At 30.9% G+C, this 13,907-nt stretch overlaps 1 protein-coding gene across 3 annotated transcripts in view; it reads right to left on the reverse strand.

Annotated features, from left to right (window-relative positions):
• Nucleotides 1-13,156, reverse strand: part of LOC142321363 (DDB1- and CUL4-associated factor 6-like) — a 143,822-nt gene extending 130,666 nt beyond the window's left edge. The window contains exon 1 of one of the 3 annotated variants that reach the window (XM_075359388.1): nucleotides 12,764-13,156. In XM_075359388.1, the coding sequence (XP_075215503.1) occupies nucleotides 12,764-12,857 (94 nt within the window). In that variant the 5' untranslated portion in view covers nucleotides 12,858-13,156. The remainder of the gene's footprint in view (nucleotides 1-12,763) is intronic. The other 2 variants (XM_075359390.1, XM_075359389.1) reach the window with 2 other exon arrangements.
• Between the last annotated feature and the right edge of the window lie 751 nt (nucleotides 13,157-13,907).

Raw genomic sequence — 13,907 nt, forward strand, 5'->3', positions numbered from 1 at the left:
GAATCATCAGACAAATTACATTCTTGAACAACTGTCTACAATTGGAAAAACTTACCACAGACAAATAAATAAATTTAACATTTTCAAATTCCATTAGTGGCTTAGGTAATGAGTGTTCAAATCAATAACTTTTTCCAATCAATAAGCACTTGAAATAGATTAAAAAGTAATTTTAGGCCCAAATAAATTACACTTAAGTTCAAGAAAACACTTAACCCCTCCTTACTGATATATAATTATGTATGGATAATAAAATGTACAACTTAAATTTATTACAATAAAACCCTACTTCAGGAATACAGTGAGAAGAAGAAAAATAATTAATTTTAAAAACCTTTATAATACTTAAGATATGATGGGTTTTCATACTATTTGGTAAAACAACCAGTAACGGTTTTTATCAATATTCTTAAGTAATATCTATAACTGCTTACTCATTAACCAGTAATAAATGCTATTAGCAGAAACCAGGAGTAAAACCGCATCTCACATGGATTGAATTCAGTGACCTGCAGTTTATTAAACTGATATAATAATATAACTGTTATAGTAACAGTTAAACTGTTCATATTCTACCCTCAATTCATACCCTTCACTTTCCAGAATTCTACTTTCTGAGAAATTTCAGATGCAATAAAATCAATATTTTGAGGGTTATAGTTTCACCTTTATCCAGAATATAAAATTAGTAACGTTTTAATTTTAAAGAAAGATTTCCAGAAACCTCAACCATAAAAAAGGATGGTGAATGGGTTTGTTTGTTTGGTGTATGTGGTCACGCTTTTATTTTAGCTGCTATTGGTGCAAGGTGGACCATGTGGTGCACCAGGCAGCTGCGTGAACAATTCAGAATGATTTATACTTCTTGGAACGATTCATTCGTTCAAACGATTTTTATACTTCTTTATATAAACAATTTATCTAAAATTATATTTGTGTTTTGGAGATAAAAAGGGAAAACATTGGGGGTTAGATCTGTGTTAAGAAATCACAACTTAAGAAACAGCTAAAAATGTTGAGGATTTAGAAGCATTTTGTAGTAAAAGTTGTTTTTAGTATAATTAATGAACATTATTTAGTTACAGTCGGTAAACACATTTAACAAAATCTGTCTAATGAAACAAACCGTGTAACATTTTCACAGCAGGCCCACCTTTTTTCTAGTAAATTAATAAAAAGTTAGAAACACAATTAGTGAAGTGGACTAGAGTAGAGAGTTCACACAAAATGAACGTGTAACAAGGTTACACGTTATTAATTTTAGCATTTAGCAATTTAGGTTAGCAATTCATTTATAAACTTTCTTTTTAATGAAAAAATCTTATTAGTTAAAATTAAAGTATAAGTATTAGTTAATTAAAGTAAGTCTATTAATAAGTTAATATGAAAAAAGATGTTTCAGCAAGTAGTACGTAGTAAACTGAATCTTTTATAAGCTGAAGGTTCTGAAATACTTATAACAGAAGAGAGCACCCTAGAAACTGAGGACATTAATCTTTCATTTTCTAACAAAATTTCAAAATACAAAAATGGGCTGTCAGATCATTGTTTGGTACCCATAAATATGAATCGCTTCAGACTTACATTTAGGAAATTTAAAATGTTAACCTTGTGTTTATACTTATCAATGTTCAATCTTTGCTAAAAAGAAGTTATTTATTCTTAAAATATAGTAATATCTACAATTTATTTAAAACACAACCAAATATTTATTAGAAACACTATTACTATCAATGAATTTTTAAATAATATAATTAAAAACTCATAATTTTCGACATCCCTGTTCAATGTCCACATAAATATGTATTCAATTAAATTTTCATTAGTATTTTCTAAGTTTTAAATTCTGAAGTTACTTTTTTTATCTATTATCTTCATGTGTTTGTGCTTTAATATTATTTCATGAGTTTGTATTTTTAATAATTAATGCAGACTTTAATCATTTTTTTTTTTGTCTTCAGTCATTTGACTGGTTTGATGCAGCTCTCCAAGATTCCCTATCTAGTGCTAGTCGTTTCATTTCAGTATACCCTCTACATCCTACATCCCCAACAATTTGTTTTACATACTCCAAACGTGGCCTGCCAACACAATTTTTCCCTTCTACCTGTCCTTCCAATATTAAAGCGACTATTCCAGGATGCCTTAGTATGTGGCCTATAAGTCTGTTTCTTCTTTTAACTATATTTTTCCAAATGCTTCTTTCTTCATCTATTTGCCGCAATACCTCTTCATTTGTCACTTTATCCACCCATCTGATTTTTAACATTCTCCTATAGCACCACATTTCAAAAGCTTCTAATCTTTTCTTCTCAGATACTCCGATTGTCCAAGTTTCACTTCCATATAAAGCGACACTCCAAACATACACTTTCAAAAATTTTTTCCTGACATTTAAATTAATTTTTGATGTAAACAAATTATATTTCTTACTGAAGGCTCGTTTAGCTTGTGCTATTTGGCATTTTATATCGTTCCTGCTTCGTCCATCTTTAGTAATTCAACTTCCCAAATAACAAAATTCTTCTACTTCCATAATCTCTGCAAATTTTTATATCCTTTGGTTAATCTACATTATTTCTATATTTCATTACTTTCGTTTTGCTCTTGTTTATTTTCATGAGGTAGTTTTTGCGTAGGACTTCATCCGTGCCGTTCATTGTTTCTTCTAAATCCTTTTTATTCTCGGCTAGAATTACTATATCATCAGCAAATCGTAGCATCTTTATCTTTTCACCTGGTACTGTTACTCCGAATCTAAATTGTTCTTTAACATCATTAACTGCTAGTTCCATGTAAAGATTAAAAAGTAACAGAGATAGGGAACATCCTTGTCAGACTCCCTTTCTTATTAGGGCTTTTTTCTTATGTTCTTCAATTGTTATTGTTGCGGTTTGGTTCCTGTACATTTTAGCAATTATTCTTCTATCTCTGTATTTGAACCCTAATTTTTTTTAAATGCTGGACATTTTATTCCAGTCTACATTATCGAAAGCCTTTTCTAGGTCTATAAACGCCAAGTATGTTGGTTTGTTTTTCTTTAATCTTCCTTCTACTATTAATCTGAGGCCTAAAATTGCTTCCCTTGTCCCTATACTTTTCCTGAAACCAAATTGGTCTTCTCCTAACACTTCTTCCAATCTCCTCTCAATTCTTCGGTATAAAATTCTAGTTAAGATTTTTGATGCATGACTAGTTAAACTAATTGTTCTATATTCTTCACATTTATCTGCCCCTGCTTTCTTTGGTATCATAACGATAACACTTTTTTTGAAGTCTGACGGAAATTCCCTTTTTTCATAAATATTACACACCAGTTTGTATAATCTATCAATCGCTTCCTCACCTGCACTGCGCAGTAATTCTACAGGTATTCCGTCTATTCCAGGAGCCTTTCTGCCATTTAAATCTTTTAATGCTCTCTTAAATTCAGATTTCAGTATTGTTTCTCCCATTTCATCCTTCTCAACTTCCTCTTCTTCCTTTAATCATATCAATTTTTTTTTATAACTGGATCATTCCACATCAAATCAATGAAAACAAATGCACTTCTCAGATTCACGTCCAGTAATTCAAATAAAACTACAGGTTTAGTTCTACCCACGAAGTGATGAAAAATTTTTTTTTCAGATTTTTTAGTCACTAAATTTTTTGCATAGAACCCCATAAAAAAATTGCAAAAAGCAAAGTTTGGGTAATTACAAAAGAATAAATTTTTCAGCTCTTATAAGAGATAGAAAGCTCATTTTGTTGTAATTTTAAAGCTCTTGGAATGGACTCTCATATGACAAGGCTTTCTAATAGTTGAAGGTCACCAAAAACATTATTTGATCTTGAATATATCCAAGTGTATTTTTTTTAAATATTTGACAAAAGTATATTTTTTGCTTCCTAGTGTGTTGTACATGTGGTAAACATTTCATAATGGGATCAAGTTACAAAATAATTTTATTTTAGATACAGCAGAATATTCCAATTGTTCCCCCTATGTGGCAATTGCTAATTTAGAATCAATCAATGAAAACCTTCCAGTCTGGGTCACTTGAGGCAGAAGAGTAGCATGTCATGACATGCAATCCAGTGACAAAAGAATGTATGTGTTTCATCCTGTTGAGACAAGTAAAGTAATATTCTGTCTGGATCATCTCTTGGAACAGAAAGTTCAGTGGTCTACTCTCCAAGAGGTTGGTCATATTTATAAAGTGAGGCAAAAAAATAATTTTTTCAAATTTTTCAATCACTTTGTTAACTGAGCTTGTCTTTCTCTACAGCTTTGGAATTTTAAGACCAATTCATCACATCCTTGGACCAGAATACACTGAACACCACAGAACCATAAACTTCTACAGCTTCAAGTAAAGTGTACTGTTAGGGTATTCCATTTTAATTCAACAAATGATCAGTGCATCACTATTTTTGATTTTGATATTTGGTATATGATAAACTAGTATTGGCCAAAAAATATATTTAAAAAAAATTGTTTTTCTTCAGTAATAGACTATTTTATAACTCACAAACAGGTAAAAACAGCCATTTTTGTCATTTTTTTCATTGAGCTGTAGCATTCTTATTTTACATCGTACAGAGGGTTAAAAAGAGATTTTTTGAAAGAGTAAAGATGGAACTTCATCTTAGTGTACTCAAAATTCATTTTATTACATAACCAGATCTTGTAATGTTTACTGAAGTTAAGTTTACAAATTGTTTTTGTTTTTTTCAAATTTTGGGCCCAAAATAAATAATGAAGGCCTTAGGGTAACAGGACTGTTTACCTTTTAACTCTTAGGTATTAGTAATACTTATTAAAAAAAATGGACTGTTACCAAGTGTCCTTCATTAAAAAAAAAATGGCTGCCAAAGTGTAAGATTTTGAAAATGTCTCATTTTTGGATCTAAAAACCACATGAGGGTCAGTGGCAAAAATCTGAGATGTTTGCAGCAGTAAGTACTTTTTATATACTTTAAAACCATATAAAATTTATTTTGTTACTCAAAGGGTTTGACAAGAAAATGAAGGCAACATAACCGCTAAAAATACCATTCCTTCTGACTGTAAACAACATACCCAAAAATACTGATGTTATGTATTTTTTTCAAATTATAAAAATTATAACTGAACTTATTAAAATGAATAAATTGATAATCAATAAATAGTCAATTACAAAATGATAAATAATCAGTTACAGAATGATAAACATAATTAATTCACTTTTACCTTATTTTACTCCTGCTAATGGAATTTCTGAATAAATCTTGCACTTTTTCATAGCAAACTTAATTAATGTAACTTAGTGTTCTTGTCATTTTTTTTTGAGTCCTCATTAATCTTTGGTTTAATCTTGTCTCCTCTTCCAGTAGTTCATAGAAAAAGCTCTGAAGGTATGAGAATCTTTAAAATATTTTCCAGTTGAATCCAGTGTTCAACTGGAAAATTGTTTTCCAGTGTTTGGTTATTTCTCAATGATTTCTTGAATGAAGTACCAGAGGACCTTGTGGATGGAAAACGTTACTCCTCTTCATTTTCATCTACTTTGACTTCAATGACTTCGTCTAACCACCACTTGCCATTGTATATGCAGCAGACATAATTTTTACATTCTGGCTTTGGTAAAGCTATAAAGCAATCAGAAACACTCATGTCCTTGTGTACCGATACTAACGTAAATGTTTCTCTTTCAGAGGTCGCCCAGATTTTCAGAATACATTTCTGATTTGTTGGAACGTAACTGTGAAATGCTCTTGTTTCTGGGACTGTTGTAATTACCTGATAACAAGAATTCAGGTATTCTTCAGTCTCTTGAACATTTCTATTGGAGCAGAAAATAAATGTTATAGCTTTAATATTGTCTTTGCAATAATTGTACATTTCAGAAGGTGTAACATTTTGATTATTGACTGTCCTTTAAAAAGGCTTGCTTTAGTCACACACCTTTTTACAGTTCTACCAATACCATCACATGATCCTTTTCAATGGTATGAGGCAAAAAAATGCCAATCATCTGCAATTTCAAATCTTCTTGATGGTAGCACAAATTTATGAAATTTTGTTGTTTTATACTGGGCTGAGGAACCAACAGAAAAATAAAAAAATTATTTAACTTGTGGTAACAGTGTTTTTACCTTATGTATAACTTGGTTTTGGAAGCATAACAACAATGTAGTGTTGTGCATCAAGTACTCACTAATCACACAGTAGCTTTGGCTTTGTAATTTTCCTTCTTTTTTAAAATATATGAGAAATGGCTGTACGGTAGCATAAGTTTTTGACAGTGATATGATTGGACTTCATCCTGTATCACAAAAGGAAAATTCTCAGAGAAGTCTCCCATTACAATACATTCACCCTCCAACAAGTTTTCCTTTTTAATGTTGAGGAAATTAGTTTGTTTCTTTGCAACAAAATGATGACTTTTTAGAAGATTTAAATTTTCAGTAAGTTTTTCTAAGTACTCTTGAAATGAAAAAATTTGAGTAGCTATTTCACAATGGTCAACAGATACCTTACTGTTTGAAGATAATTTCAGAATCAAAATCATCTCAGCTCTCTTGCAGTAATCTGAACACTTCATTAGTGCTTGAACATTTTTCACACTGACAGCATGCGCATTTCATTTTCTATATCACATTGCACGGTTGAAAGAAAAATTTTATAATCAAATTTCATTTTTAGAGCATATATCCTAAGTTTTACATTTTGGTGGGTGACACACACACACACACACACAGTGAATACCTGACCCACCAACCAGAACACAAAATTTAGGTCTTAAATCAGAAAATTTTGAAAAACCAATTTTTAAATTATATTTTTCTTTGAAGGCTGTGTACAATTCTTTTAAGTTACATAAGATAAGCTTGAGTATTAATTTTCTTCCAATAAGTTTGCCTTACAGAGACACAATCCTTCTTGTCTGGGATCATTTGGCTGTGCTCATCATTCTGATAAAAATCTTGGATACATTTAATAACATTTTCATCAATTACGTGACTTGTTTCTTTTTGCTGATTTTTGACAAAATTTCACTTGTTTTAACTAATTGTTTGGATTGACAAGCTAAATACTGACACTAAACTCATTTTGAATTTTTAAATGCTCCAGCTGCTTGGTAATAAACTTAAAATATTAATTTTTTCCTGGGTAGATGTAACTGTTTTCATTTTATCCTTTATTTTAATGATTAATTCTTCATATTCCCTACCTAAATCAGCATAATTTTGTGGTACTGAACTGGTTTATTCTGTAGAAATATTTAAATCAAAGGAACTGTTTAATTTACTGGTAACTGACTGGGCTATTTTTGTAACTTTATTTTTTAAAATTGGTTCCTTTATGCTGCTTGATAATTTTTGAACCTTAACGGGGGGAACTGAACAAGCTTTATTCGACTTGACTATAACACATTGAAGCTCAAATATACCTTGACAATCCGGTTTGCTTTCTGTATCATCTTGGGGTTTTTGTATTTTGTTTAAGCATTTTGTACACAATGCTCTGCCTGGAATTAATTTTAAATTTGGATTGCTTGTTGAAAGTGTCAAACATATTTCTTGAAGAGATTTCTTGACTGGTTTAGTGTGACAGCTAAAGGGGTCAGAGCAACTTTTCCCATATAAAATGCAAGGGTTCTTACAATAATAATACAGTTAGTACAAATTACAAAACTACCAATTGCACCTCGCTTTGTCTTATTCCAGTTTCTCTACAACTAAAATAAAAATTTCCCTAATTAATAAAATTAAAAATAAAAGATAACGCACAAAAGAAAACTTCAGTGCTAATAAAATTACTTTATACAGAAGTGTCCACTACCAGACTACAGCATTAACATTAGCAACAATACAACAGATTACATTGAAATCAAAACAGTAACAAAGACTTCTACAATGTTTACTTACATTCAGGATTACGCAAATATTCATGTCCATGCATGTCTATTCACTTTCTTGTCTAAACATGAGTTTGTGTGTATGAGTTGTACTTTAAGTTACACACTATCTAAAATATAAGCTATTTCATTACACACATATCAAAATATTTTGTATAGTAGGCCTACATTACTATCTGAAAAAATACATGCTGTAAATTTTGTGGATACATTATTCATGGTTAGAAGGAATGGTATTTTTAGCAGTTTTGGTGGCTTCATTACTTATTAACCCCTTTGAGTAACAAAATAAATTTTGTATGGTATTAAAGTACATAAAAAGTACTTACTGTTTTAAAAATTTTTGCCAACTGTCCACATGTGGTTTTTGGGCCTCAAAAATGAGACATTTTCAAAATCTTACGATTTGGCAACCATTTTTTTTAATGAAGGACATCAACAGTCCACTCTTTTTTTTATAAGTACCACTAGTACCTAAGAGTTAAAGGGTAGAAAACAGGCCTGTTACCCTAAGCCCCTCTTTATTTATTTCGGGCCCAAAATTTAAAAAAACAAATTGTAAATGTAACTTCAGTAAACATTACAAGATCAGGTTATGTAACAAAATGAATTTTGAGTACACTATGATGAATTTCCATCTTTATTCTTTCCAAAAAGCCCTTTTTGACCTCTGTATGATGTAAAATAAGAATGCTACAGCTCATGGAAAAAGTGACAAAAATAGCTGTTTTTACCTGTTAGCAAGTTAGAAAATGGTATATTATTCAAGAAAAATATTTTTTTGCCCACTACAAGGTGGGTGGATCATATACCAAATATCATCAATAAAATTTTTGAAAATCTGTTGAATTAAAATGGAATACCTTTCCTGTTGCAGCAACCCATTTGAAAAGTCAGGGCATAATTCCTGTAAGAAAAACCTGAGAAGTGTAAGCAAGAACAACTTTGTGCAAACATTTACTTTTCTTAAACAAGGTTACAAAATGTGTGATACTTGCCCCAAACAGTTAGAAGCATCTGCTAAAAATAATGCTGAAGAATCTACTTCTGATGAAGAATTTCAACAATTAGATCCTTTGTGTTCCCCAGAAAAAATAAAACTGTAAATGCTCGGAACAAACTTTTGATTGTTTTAAATGATTCATCTATTCAGAAAAAATGACTATGTGAGAGAAAATACCCTCAGGAAGATCTTAAAAGAGCAGCAGTAGTGTTCAAAAGCTAAATATTGAACATGGATTCAGATTCTTAGGCTATTACATATATATATATATATATATATATATATATATATATATCCTCTGACTATGAAATTATCAACAAACTGAAGGAAATATTTAATTCTACAAATGATAAGGGCATCAGGATGCAAATATTGACAAGGCTCCCTAAAAGCTGGACTTTAAAAGACATTCAAGATGAATTTGAAGTATCAGACTACACTGCAAGGAAACCTAAAAGTCTGTGAAAAAAAGAAAGTTGTCATCTCATGTCCCGATCCTAAATCTGATAGAGCTTTAGACTTTGAAATAGCAGAAAAAGTAATTGATCTGTATGAGAGTGAGGAAATAAGTCAATGATACCTGGAAAAAAAGATTTTATTTCTCTTAAGATAAATGGAAGACAAGAGCATGTTCAGAAAAAATCCTGTGTAATCTCCATGAAGCTTTTGCACTGTTTAAACAAAGGTATTCATGGTTGAAAATAGGATTTTCAAAGTTCTGTGAACTTTGCCCAAGTACTGTGTTCTTGTAGGTGCAAGTGGAACCCAGAGCAATTGTGCACACAATGCCCCAAACCGGGTTATGCATTGTAGAATGAAAGAATTGATAGAAGGTCCAGTTAAGTATTACAAAGATATTATAACATATGTAGTGTATGCTAATCCAACTGAGGCTTGCAACTATGGAAATTGCAAAAATTGTTCTGGGCTGAAGAAGTCAAAGAAAGGATTGAGGAAGCTTTCAAGCTCAACTGCATTGAAAACATCACCTACAAACAGTGGATACAAGTTGGAAAATGAGCATCTCTTGAGAACATTAGTCAAACCTACTGAATTAATCAGTATACTTTTAAAAAAACTTCCGACACCCATTTCTTCTTCGTCTACAGTCCAGTTACCTAACCCATCTGAAGCAATCTCTGAAAGCATGTGAATAACTTGTAAAGAAGGTGAATATCTTGTAATCTGGGACTTTGCTAACTATTCATTCATTCTCTAGGAATGCAGCCCAAGATTTCCACTGGAACAATGCACAGGAAACAGTTCACCCCTTCACAATTTATTTCCAAGATCCAACAACAAAAATTATCCATAGAGAGATTCATACATCTCTTTTATAATTTCTGACTGTCTCACACAACACAACAGCAGTCCACCTTTTTCAGAAATATTTAATTGGTTTCATGCAGTCTCATTTTAGCACACAAAACCAAGTCTGATCTATTACTACAGTGATTGTGCTGCCTCTCAGTACAAAAACACTCAATTTTTTCAACCTCTGTTACCATGAATCAGACTTTGGAATCAAGAGAGAGTGGCTTTTTTTTGCTACATCTCACGGCAAAAGTGCATGTAATGGTGTGGGAAGGACTATTAAAAGACTTGCAGCTACAGCAATCTTCAAATGACATATAATGACCAGATCATGACTCCACAACAGTTGTACAATTGGGCAAATGGACACATTGAGTCTATACCATGTCCATTACAATACAATTGAACAGCATAAAGGAGGAGAAGAAGAATAAAAAGAAGAGGCTATGAAGAGTAGGGCAATAACAGCAAGAACTATATCAGGTACTCAGAAACTCCACTTGTTTTGTTCCACTAAACAAGAATCAGATGCAAGTGAGGGTGTTTTCATCTTCCAACAACTCAACAGTATCAAGCACAACAAATATTGAGGATGATCTTGAATTCACAGAAATCATTGGGTTCTTGATCTGCAGATATGATGGACACTGGTGGTTCGGGTACGTTCTAGAATCAAAGAGGAAAATCAAACAGTGAAGATGAAGTTCTTACATCAACATGGACCTTCACCTTCCTTCCACTAGCCAGACTTTGAGGATAGGATGTTCTTAATGTACACAGGAGTGATGTTATTTCAAAAGGGTAGATCCCAGGGTAAATCCAACTGGAAGAGTTTATAACCTCTCAAAGCAAGAAGTGAACAATGCTAACTAGAAGTTGTAAAAAGAAGTGTACACTGTGCAATTCTCTAAATATCTTTGAAAGCTATTTGAATTGCAGTTAAGTGGTGAGTACATATATATTAATTATTTTATTTGACCATGACCACATTGCAACCTTATGAAATGTTAACCACATGTAAAACACATTAGGAAGCACAACATTTTTTTTTAAATTTTTATTTATTTTATTATATTTAGGAATATTATAGAAATATATTAAAAATAATTCAGAGAACTTAGCATCATCTTTATTTCTTTATTTTTCTTGAATTCATGCACATTTCATTAGGTCAACACCAATTGAAGATGCATTAATAAACTCCTCTGAAAAAATAAACAAATCCTCTGTAACAAAAAGATGTAACTAGACTAACAGTAGTCAAAATAGGCAGACTTCATCATCAGACATCAAGCTTATACACCTGAGTTATAGTTTACGTCAATCTAACACACAATTTCATCAGAAAGTAATAAAATAAAGTAGTATAAAACCAACCACAAAAACATTTTTAATAGGCCTATATGAAATTAAACTCACTACTCAAATAACAAAGCACAGGTTCCACATTACAAATTTGAATTAGGCTTATACCTTGAGTAGATAAAACATTCATAACCTCACAAGTTATCAATCCATATTTTACATTTAAAAATGAAAATGTAAAATGAACTACTAGAAAAGCAAAACATGAAGTCTAACTATGAGAAAACAATACACTTTGTCATCACTTGCAATAGTAAAAAAATAAATAAAATTTAATACTGTAGCTTCTCAATGTTTGCAGCAGTTGGTGCACCCCATAATCATAAATTGTTCTGTACACCAATAACCCACCTTTAGAGCTCTAGGAATTTGAAATACAAGATGATAAATATATGCCATCTACTACTTTGTAAGAAACTATTTTGTTTACAGCACAAGAAGAAAACAATAGTTTGACACAAAAAACATTTCAAGATTATCAAAATTAGTCAATTTTTTCATACATGAATAAAAAAAGATAACACAGGTTAGCTTAGATACATGATTAATAAATTAACCTACTTCAAAATCATCATAGCAATAATCACCATGTTAGTTATTAAAAAGCTAAGAACAATTCAGTTAAATCAGCTAGCTTTCATATCTATATAAGTCTCTATAAGTCTTTCATATATCTATATGGCTAAAAATGAACCTATGTAATAAAGCAAAATTATACAGTTAATTTAACACTAGTTTTAATTATAGATATTAGTTTCTTGTCCTGGGATTAAACGGTTTTTTAGTTTTTAACAAAATATAGGGCAAAAAATGAAGTTCTTCAAAATTTAAAGCCAATATGTCTAGAACCAAACAGTCTCTTAAATGACTATTAGATTCTATGGCTACAGCATTTTTCATCTAAAACAAAGAAGCTAAGTTTTGGTTAAATAATTATCATATCGTGTTAATTAAGTATTGTTACTTGAAATAATCTTCATGTAATTAAAACATAAAAAAGTTTTAAAACGAAGTTAAAATGCAAATATCAGACCAAACCATTTAAAATATTTCCTTCTTATACGAAAATACAGCATGACCACTCCACAACCAATCGATGAATAGTTATATTATGAAAAGGTACGCAACAAAATACTAACAATTAACTAAGTTTAATAATTATAACACACGGTCTATTATTATAAGCATCACTAACCTTTAGCACTATTGTATAATTTAATCCTATTTGCTTCGTGATATGGCTGTTCGTAGATATTACGAAAAATGCTGTTAGGTTTTTTTGTCTTCATACCGTAGCAGGAAATTAAACAACGTAAACCAGACTAAATCATTTTAGAGAAAAAAATTATGTATTAAACGGCAAAATTCTGCCACTTGCGTTTCATCACAAAACAATATTTTCAAGGTTTAACGTTTAGAAACATAAGCGGTGGAAGTTGTACTGTGAACGAAAAATAACTGCTAACAATCACAGCACTACCTTTCTGCTACCGTGACGACTCTGGAGGGGGTCGTAGTGGGTACAGTGCCAAGAGCCGAATTGAAAATGTTGTGTTCTAAATAATGTGACATCCACTGAAAATTTTGATTACCACAAGAACGTAATTCTACATGCACAATAAATTAATAAAGAATTTACATTATGTTTTTCCAAGATAAAAATGTGAGAAGCTATGAATTTTGAACTAGGCAGAAAATGGAATGTTATTTACTGGGCATTTGAACAGAAAATTCTCTCAACTTATATAATCAAATAGATGAGAATGACAATTATATAATTTAAATGTTAAATGACAATTACGTTAAATAAAAGAATTCACTGAAATTGTTTGCAGAATTATTTCCGTAAAATTTTGTTTTGTGAATTTTTGAATTCCTAATACATATAAGTGCTAGATAAGTTAAAGTAATAGCATTTTTGTTTTTTAAGTTGTTTAAATTGTTTAACATATGATGGATTAAAAGGTTAGACGCTTTAATACAACATCTATCTGCATATAGTTGATTCGTTTGTGTTCGTACACAAGTTACATTTTGCGAATCTAGTTAGCGCATTAGCCAACTCCCGTCCGTTATCAAATTGAATTACCGGTTTAAAATCTCAATTTTTTTTAAATCCTACAAAAAATATAATAAAAGATTTCTGGGCTAGGTTTTAATTTTATACGTACACTATGATTTGAGATACTTTTTTATTACTGCCAATTCGTCAGTCATTTGAAGAGTGGCGAATTCACCATATTAACAGTTGAATTTTTGACAATTTTACATACAATTTCTTTCAGATCACTTTTTGTAGAAAAATTCTCATCCTGTATTAATACGATGAAATCTTACTG

This window comes from Lycorma delicatula, chromosome 3 (assembly GCF_047948215.1).
Source record: "Lycorma delicatula isolate Av1 chromosome 3, ASM4794821v1, whole genome shotgun sequence".
NCBI lineage: Eukaryota > Metazoa > Arthropoda > Insecta > Hemiptera > Fulgoridae > Lycorma > Lycorma delicatula.